The sequence below is a fragment of the Pezoporus wallicus genome, unplaced genomic scaffold, assembly GCF_028554395.1.
Source record: "Pezoporus wallicus isolate ANWC-B61680 ecotype Strahan unplaced genomic scaffold, APGP_CSIRO_Pwel_v1 contig_8188, whole genome shotgun sequence".
Lineage (NCBI taxonomy): Eukaryota > Metazoa > Chordata > Aves > Psittaciformes > Psittacidae > Pezoporus > Pezoporus wallicus.
Window position 1 is genome coordinate 4,192,619 of NW_026640104.1, and position 11,548 is coordinate 4,204,166.

The 11,548-nt window shown below is 51.0% G+C and overlaps 1 protein-coding gene across 2 annotated transcripts; it reads left to right on the forward strand.

Annotated features, from left to right (window-relative positions):
• Positions 1 to 1,000: 1,000 nt before the first annotated feature.
• On the forward strand, positions 1,001 to 7,054 carry VAX1 (ventral anterior homeobox 1). Of its 2 annotated transcripts, XM_057417330.1 has the most exons (4): positions 1,001 to 1,423; positions 2,445 to 2,547; positions 4,161 to 4,348; positions 5,792 to 7,054. In XM_057417330.1, the coding sequence occupies exons 1-4, from the start codon at positions 1,418 to 1,420 to the stop codon at positions 6,323 to 6,325; spliced, it is 831 nt and encodes a 276-aa protein (XP_057273313.1). In that variant the 5' UTR covers positions 1,001 to 1,417; the 3' UTR covers positions 6,326 to 7,054. The 2 variants fall into 2 exon arrangements, with proteins under 2 accessions (XP_057273313.1, XP_057273312.1); XM_057417329.1 differs by lacking the exon at positions 1,001 to 1,423 and having other exon boundaries at positions 1,777 to 2,547.
• The last annotated feature ends 4,494 nt before the right edge of the window (positions 7,055 to 11,548 follow it).

An 11,548-nucleotide genomic window follows, 5' to 3' on the forward strand; every position in this document is an offset into this window, starting at 1 on the left:
TTCTTTTCTTTTCTTTTCTTTTCTTTTCTTTTCTTTTCTTTTCTTTTCTTTTCTTTTCTTTTCTTTTCTTTTCTTTTCTCTTTTTCCTTTTCTTTCCTTTCTTTTTTCTTTTTCCTTTTCTTTTCCTTTCTTTTCTTTCTTTTCTTTTTCTTTTTTGTTTTCTATATTCTCTTCTTATTTTCTTTTTTCATTTATTTTTCCTTTCCTTTCCCTTTCCTTTTCTTTCCTTTCCTTCTTTCATTCTCCCTTCCTTTCTCTTCTCTCTTCTCCCCTTCTTTCCTTTTCTCCCCTAAATATCCTACTTATGATGATGAAACCCTAACACTGGATCCTTCACTCTATTACAACACCATGCACAAAGACTAGGTCCTGTGGGACGAGGTCTGTTATTCCTCCAGCGGGAGCAGGATGAGGCCCTTGGGGCTGAGCATCTCTGGCCAAGGGAAGGGCACCCTGTTCTGCCTTTACCCGCTGCTCTCCCCCGCAGTAAACCAGGGAGCTCCCCCAGCCTGCTCCAGGTGGGTAGCATTCCCAGGCAGGCGGAGGGCAGGGTGGAGAGGAGCGCTCCTGATGGATACTCCGGTGTTTGTGTGAAAAATTCTCAGGGAAAATTCTTTCTCTCCCTCTCAGGCCCCTAAACTCTTTGTGAATGGGGCCAGTGCAACATGTGGCCTTTCACCTCACCCAAGAACCACTGCCAGACAGCCACACTCAGAGAATTGTTTGTTAATAGTCCAATTAGATAATTGCCATCTTTCACTCCTTTTGCTCTACATTTCCCATAAAGGAATGAATAAGGAGAGCAGCATGAAGAGGGCTTCTGCCCTGCAAGGTGACAAGAAGGACTGGAGCATGCTCTTTGCACAAGGCCATTTGCTTGAATTGAATCATTGTAGCCTAATCAACGGTCTTATTGGATTACTGGCTGTTGCGGTTCTCAAAGATATTGTAGCAGAGACAATGAAATAGCTAGAGTAAAACTTTTTTTTCTCCTTTGGTGGATAACGCAGTTGAGATTTTTCACGGGCTATCTCTCTCTCTCCCTCCCTCCTTCCCTTTCCTTCCCTCCCTCTTTCCCTCTTTCTCCCCCTCTCCCTTTCTCCCCCCTCCTGGATCCACTGAGCACAAAGCTGGCTCTTTTTTTTTTTCTTCCTCCTTTTTTTTTTTTTTCCCCAATGAGCAGGCTCTGCGAATAGGTTCAGTGTTTGCGAAGGTGCAGAATTAGCACACACACATGCACGCACACATACACACACACACACACAGAGGGAGAAGCACAAAAAGCAAGTATCGGGACTGAAGTAAGGAGAGGTAGGAGTTTAAGATGGCTGTCTGTGGGGAGATGTGTTAACGAGGATTTCTGCTGGCCAAGATAACCTGCTTCATTGGAGAGATCTGCTGGAAGGACCAACTTTTGATGCGTGTGCGTGCTGGGGATCTGTTTGTTTGTTTAGAATTCAGGGGGCTCTTTTCTTTTTTTTCTTTTTTTGGCTGTGGTTTTGTTGGTGGGTTTTTGCTTTTTCCACCCCCCTGCAACTGCATTTTTCCAGCCCTTCCCAGCAGCTTTATTCAGATTTATTTGGCGTGCTTTGGAGAAAGCCACTCTATAATCGGGAGGTCAAAGGCATACTGAAGAAAGTTAATAATGGCTGCTAATGGTGCTAACAATTCAGGGTGAATCTTGTCAAAAGTTTTTTTTTTTTTTCCCTCCCCCCCCCCCCCTTTTTTTTTTCCTCCTTTTTTTTTTTTTCTCCCTTTTTTTTTTTTTTTTTTTCTGGAAGTCTCAGTCTTTTGATTGTGTGTTTCCTGAAAGCAAGACCAATCATTTCAGTTTATTCACTGGCTAAACTCTACTTGATTGGGGACAAGCACACAAACCATCCATTACGATCTGATATATTATCCAAACAATTTAGTGTATTCATGAGGTAACCTAAATGTGGAGGCTGCAAAATTACCCGTAATCAATTGAAACAGCGAGTGCGCGTCCCTCTGTGTGTCTAACAACTACATGTCTCTGTAATAAGGCAGACATTAAATCATTTTAGAGTTGTACTGTTGAGTACCTGATCACTGGGCGCTCTGGGAAGCTGGACAGTCACATTAGGACGCTGGGACTGAGGAAGCCGCTGCTTTTCCAGTGGGATAAAACCCGATCTTCCTTATTCAAGGTGCTTTTACAGATCCCCACCGATCTGACCCTAAGCCGTGCAATATCCAACATAGACTTCGCCTTCTTCTTCTTCTTCTACTCTTCTATTTTTTTGTTGTTGGTGGTATTTTTTTTCTGTTTTGCTTTATTGCACTACATGTTTGGGAAACAAGACAAAATGGACGTTAGATGCAGTTCAGAGACTGAAGCTAACCGGGTCTCGAAGAACGGACATAAAGAGGGCAAGGAAAGCAAAGGGGCTGAAGGAAATATTTCTACTTCTTTTTTGAAGGATCAGCAAGGGACTTTTTCTGCCTCTGCAGCTACGGAAGGTTGTAATAAAAGTAAATCTAGTTCGGCTGACCCGGACTATTGCAGGAGGATCCTAGTTAGAGGTATGAGTTTGAGGGATTTCGCTGCGGGTGGGGGTGAGCTGTGAGCTGTTCTTATTTCGTCGTTTTGCCTTGGGTCCCCCCCCCGGCTTGGAAGCTCTTCCTGCGGCCCTGCACCGCGCTCCAGCCCCGTGTGCTGCGGCGAATCGCCTCCGTGGCTGCGGGAGAACTTCGGCCGCGGTGGTTCCCCCCCCGCTCCGCCCGGTCCCGTCGGGTTTTAACGGGGTTTATTCCCCGCGTTGCGCCTCTCCCTGGGTGCCCGTCCCCGCAGGGAGCCTGCCGGGGTCGGGGCTCTGGCGCTGGCTTTGCCCCGAGGCCGGGCGCGCTCCTTCCGCGCCCGCGCATCTCGCCTGCCGCGTACAATGGCGCGGGGCCGCGGTTCCCGCCCGGTGTGGAAGCGGGCAGCAGGGTCGCCTGCAGAAAGGGCTGCTTTGGAATAGCCATCACCCTTAAAACGAACGGAGGCACCACGAAGGGCTTCTTAATCTTTATCATTTATTATATAGTTATACGTTTAATTTCTCCCAACCCTCGTCTTCTCTCCTGGCTGAAGTAATTAAATCGTCCTATTCCTCCCCCCTCCGAAAAAATAATAATCATAATTTAAAATTTACCTGCAGGAATTTCGGGTTTATTAAGGAGAATTTTGGGGAGGAGGGAGCGAACAGAATCGGACCAAAATTAGTGCGAAGCAAGGCCTTGTAAACAATAATTAATCCTTGCGCGACCGATTGACCCAGAGAGGGGGTCAGATTAAAATGATGTGATTGTCTCTGATTTAAAACGTACCGAGGAGGTAAAATTACGGAAAGCAAAGTTGGGAAGGCTTTAATGTAACATGAATCTGGCTCTGGCTTGACAGTGGTGTTAACAAGATTTGTCCCGCTTTCTTTCGGTCCGGGCTACCAGAGGAGTGAGGTTTCTGCGGGCTGGTTGGTGCCGTGGGTTAGCTTTTTCACCTTTTTCCTCCCCTCCTTCTTCTTCTGTTTGCCAAAACCCCGGAGCTTGCTTGCTCGGGATGCGGGGTGGGCTGGGGTGTCCCCACATCCAGGGTGGGCACTCAGCCAGCGCTGCCTGTGCCCAGAAAGCTCCTGCCTGCCTGATTTTCCATGGAAAACTTTAACAAAATTAAATACATTGATAAAAGGGAGGTTTTCTATTTTGGGGGAGTAGGGGGTGGCTTCCAGCGAGCCCTAACCTGGAGCTCAGGGGGAACAAAGAGTAACCCTGAGCTCCAGGCACAAAGCCCGGCCTGGAGGATCCTTCCCCGGCTTTCCGGAGAGAACGTGGGTGATGCCGCAGTGTTGTAGTGTCAGTGTGATATATTCAAAATCAAAACGATTTTTAACTGGGCTGAGGGGATTATTTCCAGAGCTTTGGGCCCCCATCGCCCCCTCCTTCCTTCTCTGTTGGGTGTTTGGGTATTTCTATCCCCTTCCTTGGGTGCAGTGGGTAGGTGCAGTGCCGCAGTCTCCATCCCGACTCGGGGCTTGGTCTTGAAGGCGCTGGAGACGTCTCTTTCATTCGGAAATAGTAAAAGGAATGATAAAACGGGGGGAGGAAATCAGAGAAGAAGGTTGCCTGGCTGTAAAAGTGACTGTGCCTTTCTTTGCCAGATGCCAAAGGTTCAATCAGAGAGATTATTCTGCCCAAAGGGCTTGATCTGGACCGTCCCAAGCGGACCCGCACCTCCTTCACGGCCGAGCAGCTCTACCGCCTGGAGATGGAGTTCCAGCGCTGCCAGTACGTCGTGGGGCGGGAGCGCACCGAGCTCGCCCGCCAGCTCAATCTCTCCGAGACTCAGGTAGTCCCAGAAGGACGGGGACCCCCGGCTGTCCTGTCCCGTGTCCCTCCGTGGAAGCTCCCATCCCGGCCCGGGCACCTCCCCTGCGCCAGGCCCCACGTGTGGGCCAGCGCTGCGGCCCTGCGCGTCGTTTGCGCGCCTCTTGCGCGCCACAGCGCAGGCCGAGGGAGCTGGTGGGTAAAGGCCCACGCGTGTCGGGTCTGGAGAAGGGATGGAGATAGGGGTGCGTGGGTGAGGGACCTGTAGCTGTGTGCGGCTCGGGAACGGCTGTGGCCAAGGGGGGGGTCCGCCGCACTGCGCTTCCCCGCACATGGCCCCCGTGGGTCTGCGCGGGGCCGAGGGAGCTTGGCTATGAAGTCAAACCCTTCCCCAGGCCGGAACGCGGCTCCCACTGCGGGGACCCACCCGGGCCCCGTCGGGGCTCGGTGCTCCCGGCTCCGAGGTGCTGCCCCGGGGGCGGAGCTGCACTGCTGCGGCCGCGGAGAGGCGAGGAGCGGCCAAGGCGCTCCCGGCCAGCAGCAAGCGGAATATCGGGGGGAAGCTGGCACCGTCCCGGGGGTTGCCGGTTAGAGGAGGTTGATCCGAGCGCTCTGCCCTTGGGTATGGGAGTTGCAGGGACGGGCCTAAAGTTTGGGTCGTATTTTGGGTGCCTGTAGTTCCGGCCCCTCCGTCCAGCAAAGCAGAGAGGCCGTGGGCCGTCAGGAGGGTTAGAACTGCGCGAGAGTGCGGGGAAGCGTCTAAAAAGAGCTCAAACTTTTGAAAGGCTGTTTCATATTTTTGCAAAACATCGTGCAATAACAACCCCCCCCGACAAGATAATTACCTTTTTTCTTTCCCTTGCCGGATAGGAATGACAAGTTCAGTAGCTCGTAGGTTACAGAAACCACCACGGGGGTTTGGGGGTTTGGGTGTTGTTATCATTATTGTTATTACTCCCGGGAAAGGTTTCCAGGATCTCAGTTTGAAGTTCAGTATTGTCTAAAATGGACGGGGAGAGAATATCCAGGCCAGGAGGTTGGAAAGGGAGCATGGAGTTGTTGTCCCAGGCAGGAAAGGCAGCTGGGCCTGGGCAGGCTGCAGTGTGGGAACACAGAGCGGGTCCTGAGTTCTTGGGGCTGAGCTGGCTCGGAATAAACCGTTGGGGAAAGGGCTGGCGTACGGTGAAATCGGATAAAGTGAGACGGATCAGGCTACAGATGCAGTGCGATAAGGAGTGTTTGCCCCGTCCCCCTGGGCGAACCCCAAAACGGGGAACCCCGGGCTCGGCGGGTGGGAAAGGGTCGCTCTGTGCGTTCCTAAAGCGCTCCCGTTAGCAGGTGCGGGCTGGAGCCCCCCCCCCCCCCCCCCGCAACCCTCCCGCTCCGCCCCGCGGGGCACGGGCACCGGTCGGGGGGCGCCGGTCGCAGCCCGCCCCGCTGACCCCGCTCTCTCCCCGGCCTGCAGGTCAAGGTCTGGTTCCAGAACCGGCGCACCAAGCAGAAAAAGGACCAGGGCAAGGACTCCGAGCTGCGGTCGGTGGTGTCCGAGACAGCCGCTACCTGCAGCGTCCTGCGGCTGCTTGAGCAAGGCCGGCTGCTCTCCCCGCCGGGGCTGCCGGGCCTCCTGCCTCCCTGCGCTACCGGAGCGCTGGGCTCGGCGCTACGCGGGCCCGGCCTGGCTGCGGGCAGCGGCAGCGCGGCGGCGGGTCCCGGCGGCGGCGGCTCCCCGCATCCACCGGCCGCCAGCACCGCTGCCGGGCCCCCTCCGCCGGCAGCGCTGCACGGGGCGGCCGCCGCCGGGCACGGGCTGTTCGGGCTGCCGGTGCCCGCGCTGCTGGGCTCGGTGGCCGGGCGGCTCTCCTCCGCGCCCTTGGCCGTGGCCGGCTCGCTGGCGGGCAACTTGCAGGAACTGTCGGCCCGCTACCTGAGCTCGTCGGCCTTCGAGCCCTACTCCCGGACCAACAATAAAGAAAGCGCTGAGAAAAAAGCACTGGACTGACTCTAAGTAACTTCCCCGTATTTATATTTATAATCTCTATTTGTGGCGATATTTATGGGGCGGGCGGCGCGGCGGGCCCCTCCATCCATCCCTTCTTCCCTCCCTCGCCGCCTCCAAGCCCCGCGGCGCGGTTCCCTCCGCGGGCCGGTGCGGAGAGGAGCAGGGTCCCGGTGCCCGCGGGGAGAGGCGAGGCAGCGACCGGGAGCTGCGGGAACGGGGCAGCCCCCGCCGCTCCCCTGCCCAGCCGGCCCGGCGTCCGTGAGTCCTTTCGGGGAGGGAGGGGGGTGTCTGTTCGTTTGCTTTGCCACCGGTAGGAAAGGGAAGAGGAGGGAGAGCGGACGGGGTGCGGTTTGGCTCTTTCGGGCCCGCTGTATCCAGTGCCAAGCGAGAGAAAGGGATTTCGGAGAGAGGAAGACGGAGCTGCCAGGTGATGCCCGGGTTTGGTTTTTTCCCCCCTCAGTGACTCCGAAGCACAAGGGGTTGGGGGCTTCACCCGTGCCCCCCGTTCCGGCACATCCACTGCACTGCAGTCCCCGGGAAAGCTCCGTGCCGCTCGCCCGGAACACCGGCCGGGTAAATGGCCAGCAGCTTCCCTTTTCCACCTTGAACCCCGAACGTGGGAAGGGCCGGAGCGGGCTGCCTTGCAAATACACGCACGGAGCGGGGAGACAGAAAACAGTGGCTGCAGAGATTTTGGATCAAACTGTCTCCCCCTTCGAGATAACACAAAGCCCCTTTTTTCCCCTTTATTTTCCTTTATTTTTTCCCCCCATTCCCCCCCCCCCCCCCCCCCCCCCGCATTCTCACGGGCCAGCCCCGAGGTCTTTATCTGCAAAAACAAATCTGCAGATAAAGGATGGATAAATCGCGACTCGATTTGCAACCAGATCTGTTGCGATAGTATTTTTTCTGTTCATTTTTTTTCTTCTATTCGTTTTTTTTTTTTCCCAAAAAAATTTCAACGCGCATCAAACTGAAACAAAACCAATCTTTAGGCTTCCTTCCTCCTAAACCAACCCTCGCGTATATCGCTCACACTTCATTTAAAACGAACGTCAAATATAAAAAGCGTATCTTTTAATGTTATTTTTGTACTTTAAAATACATCTATGTAACAAGCTCCTCCTTTTTTTTGCCTTCGTAATTCCTACTGCTATTTTCTCCACAAACATGTATTCACCTTCTAGTATTCCGGATCGAATATTCCTGTTCAATCTCGGTACTTGAATGATTTGCCGGAAAAGGGATGCTGTACTTTTAGCGAGTTCTTTGGAAACAAGCGATTAATATTCTTGACTTTGGTTTGAAGTTTCTTTTCTTTCTTTCAAGTTTAACGTTTACAAACTGTATAAATCCGTGCCACCAAACTGTAACCAAAAAAAAAAAAAAAAAAAAAGAAAAGAAAAAAGAGAAAAAAATTGCCAACAAGTGGAATGGTTGCTGTAGAATAGAGAATTAATTCTAGAAGTGGGCAGAAGGAGATGGACAGAAAGAAAATAGTAATTTTATTGTAAATTATTTACGTCGGAAGTTTCTAGGCAACTAGTCGGGAAAAGAAACAAATAATGGATGAATCGAGCGCTGAGCCCTTGCTACTAACTTTTGTTCTGAATGTTTTGGATATTTGGATGTTTTGTATTTATGTGGTGAGAGTGAAATATATTATATCTATATGATGACGGAATTAGGTGTATTTTCGTCTTATATTCATAGCACCCACGTTACTTTAATCGAATGTACGCGCTGCTGAACCCCCCCCCCCCCCCCCCCCCCCCCCCCCCCCAATCCCTCTCTAGGTTCACAGTTTTTATTTAATTTTTATATTTTATTTCTAATTCTGAAAAAGGGGGTTGTAAGGTCCCTTTCATGGAGCGGGATCTTTTCCCTTTTCCTTCTGGGGCAGTTTGGGGCATTCCCAGTCCCCTTCCCAGCTCCAGCCCATCTCTCGCAGAGCTCCTTACCCTGTGGGCCCAATCCCCTACCCATGGCTGTCCTTGTGGTCGTGATGGCATTGTCCTGCATGGGGAGACAAGCTGGGTGCCCATCCTATCCCAATGTCACCTCCATCCTGGTGTGTGGGTCCCTCACTTCCGCACCCCTTCTCCTGCTTGCAGCAGGTGCCGGGCCTGGCTTATGGATGCACATACATGTGTGCCTATCTATATATCCCTATATAAGCATATATAAATACGCATACAAATATATATATGCTTGTGTGCATAAATACGGATATTAATACCTAAACAGCTCTTGCTTCCATCCCATTTGGCAGCCCAGTCCTGAGAGTCCTTTGCTGGGAAGCCGGTGCGGGGCAGTATCCCTGTTTTTTGGAAGCCCCCCTCTGAGGCCTCCGTTCTTCCAGGGCCACAGGGAGGTCTCAATCCATGGCTCTCCGGGCATCTCCCTGGAATCCCAGTGCAGCCTCTGCTGATCTTTGCTATGAGCCTGTCCTAGCCACGGCAGATGCACGGCTCTGGATTAAGAGGGAAAGATGTGGTGACGATGGTGACTTGTTGTTTGTTTTTAAAGTGTGTAGAAATGATCTGGGGAAGGGTGAGCAGGGTGAAGGAGGGGATGGAAGGTGACATTTGAAGAGGTGACACTGAAGCTTTGGTCAAGACTGAAAAACTTCAAGGGAAGGGGAAGGGAAGCAGTGGTAAAAAGAACAGAGCTGAGAGGGGCAAAACAGATCTGCCAGGGAGACCCTGGGGGACAGTTCTGGGTTTCTGCCTTGCCTGCATGGGCTGCACAGCAGCACCCGCACCCCTGGGCAAAGAGAGGAGCCCTGGCCTGAGCTGACTTTGCCATAGAGGCACTCACCGACCCTCAGACCTTCCCCGGCTCCCCTGCCCTGTGTGGGGCTGTCCTGTGTTCTGATGTTGCCCTGTCCCTCCTGTTGAGATAGGGCCACTTTGTGTCCCAAACCCGCTGCTGCACCGTGAGCCATAGGGAACACCAGCACGAATGTGTCCTGCTAGAGCTGCCTCAGGTGCCTTCAGCTGAAAAGAGCATTTCTTTGCTCTTCTATTTTTGCAAACAGAAACAGTGTGTGGGGGCTCCTGCTCCCTCATGCAGGCACCATGAGGCCCTTTTCCCCTGGTTGCTGGTCTGACACGCAGTCCCGGGGCTGGAGCCATGGTCAGTGCCAGCCCTTTACTCCTTATCTAAGGCAATTTAAGCCAGCATCAAGCTAAATTGCCTACACTAAAGCCAAAATCCTTATTTTACAGCTTTGCAGCCCTCAGTAAACATGTGAAGAGCTGGATGGTTTTATTCTCATTACTATTATTATTTATGAATATATCCAAATAAGGATGTGCCCTGAGGTGTGAAGGGGCCTTGTCTGAGCACTCAAGCAAAAGAAATACTTCAGGACGTCATTATTAATTATTTTTCCCCCCTGTCTCTTTCAAATTCCACCTCTCCCACCTCTAATACCCGAGGCTGCTTCTGGGCTGGGGGCAGAGGAAAAGCTGGAGGCTCTGCAGTACCATGCAGCGTTATCACAAACTTGGTCTTTTTCTGCTTGTGACTCGGGTCAAAACCTTGGACCCCAACAGGGAGGGAGCTTCCTTTGGAACTTGCAGCATCTCAAATGCAGGGGGTTCTTGGGTGCCTGTCTCCCCTCCTTTCTGCTAAAGGAGAACAAACTAAGAGATGTTCATCTGATTTCTACAAAAGGAGGAAGGAAATAGCACCTGTAGCTGGGTCGCTGCGTGGGACAAGTTAAACATCACGCATACACACTTTGGTACAACCAGCGATCCCGAATCAACAAACTGCTTATAAATAATAGTCTCATTTCATTTTTTTTCCTTGTTTCCTCTTTTTGCCGACTGCCCCAAAGCTGTTCTAAAGCCATGTGCTGTCCAGAGACGCTGCTTGCTTGTTTTCACTGAACTGCTGAATTCCATTCTATGGGAGCAACGAACACAAACCACCTTCCTGGAAGCTACTTGCTGCTGAAAGGTTTTGTGGTGTTTCATGTGGTATCTTTATTTGTGCCCATCATTGTGGCATCTGAGCTCAACCTAAGGAATACTGGGCTTATGGTGAGTGCGTGTGAATGGTGGGAATATTTAGGAGGAAAGCAAATAAGCAAAATATAAACCTATCTCTGGTATGAGTTTTTAAGGAAATAATGAAAGTCTTCCAGTGGCAGGCAGACTTCCTCAAACTTTCCTTTAGCAGCAGCTACACGTAGGGTGAGCAAGCAGTAACAAAGGCTGAGGGCAGTGTGGGGTGTTTCAGTTTGTTCAGCTGAACCCAAGGAATGTTTTCACAGGTACATGGACAGGGTGTCTGGTCCTGTGCCTCCCAGGAAGGCAAAGTGCCCAGGAGCAGCTCCAGGGTGAACACAAAGCAATGTTAGCCACGTCCATGAAGGGAAAAGAGGAATTAGCCTATTTAGAGGATTTTTTTCAAAAGCATTTGCCCACCCACTTAACATAGGCCCTGCTTTATTTGCTGCTCCTCCATATCCCTCATGCCAGGGATTAGTGCAGCCTCCGACCACTTTGTCTCCTTTTGCAACCCTGTCATCAGCCCCACATACATGACCTTGTGACATGTAAAAAAGCACACGAGGTCCCCGATTAACTTCAGAGTATTTTATTTCTTTAGAGAAAAGAAAAAAAAAAAACACTTCAAAAGAATAACTCTTGAACAGAATCAAGTCATAGTCACTGGGAAACAAAATTACCAGGGAGGCTAATGTGAAATCCATCGATGTGATGCTGTCTGCGCAGCGGCTGTAATATAAACGGTGACCTCGGACCATCACCGTGGTCCAGAGGGCTGCCTGATGTGAAATGCTTCTGAGTCACATATAAGAACTCTCTGATAAGCAGTTTACTCCCCACCTTGCTGCTTTGAGTAATTACTGAGAAACTTAAGCCCAATTTTTTATTAGCTTTCTATATGTAGTTGTTACTGTTAATGCTATTCGTTATGCCTGTGCCACTGACTGATTTTTATTTGCATGTTAAGTCAAACATTTTTACTGGAGTGAGCTCCACAGTCAATCTTATATAGAATAAAAATGACAATATTTTTAATATTCATTTTCTACCTTTTATTAACAGAAATAGTCCCAAATTATGTCATTAGAAGCAGCAGAACAGACATTCCCAAGATACCTTCTTCAACCACATCCTTTTTAATTCTCTTTTACCAAGTTACCTCTTCTTCATCTCCTTTCTACATGAATAATCAAAAGCCTTT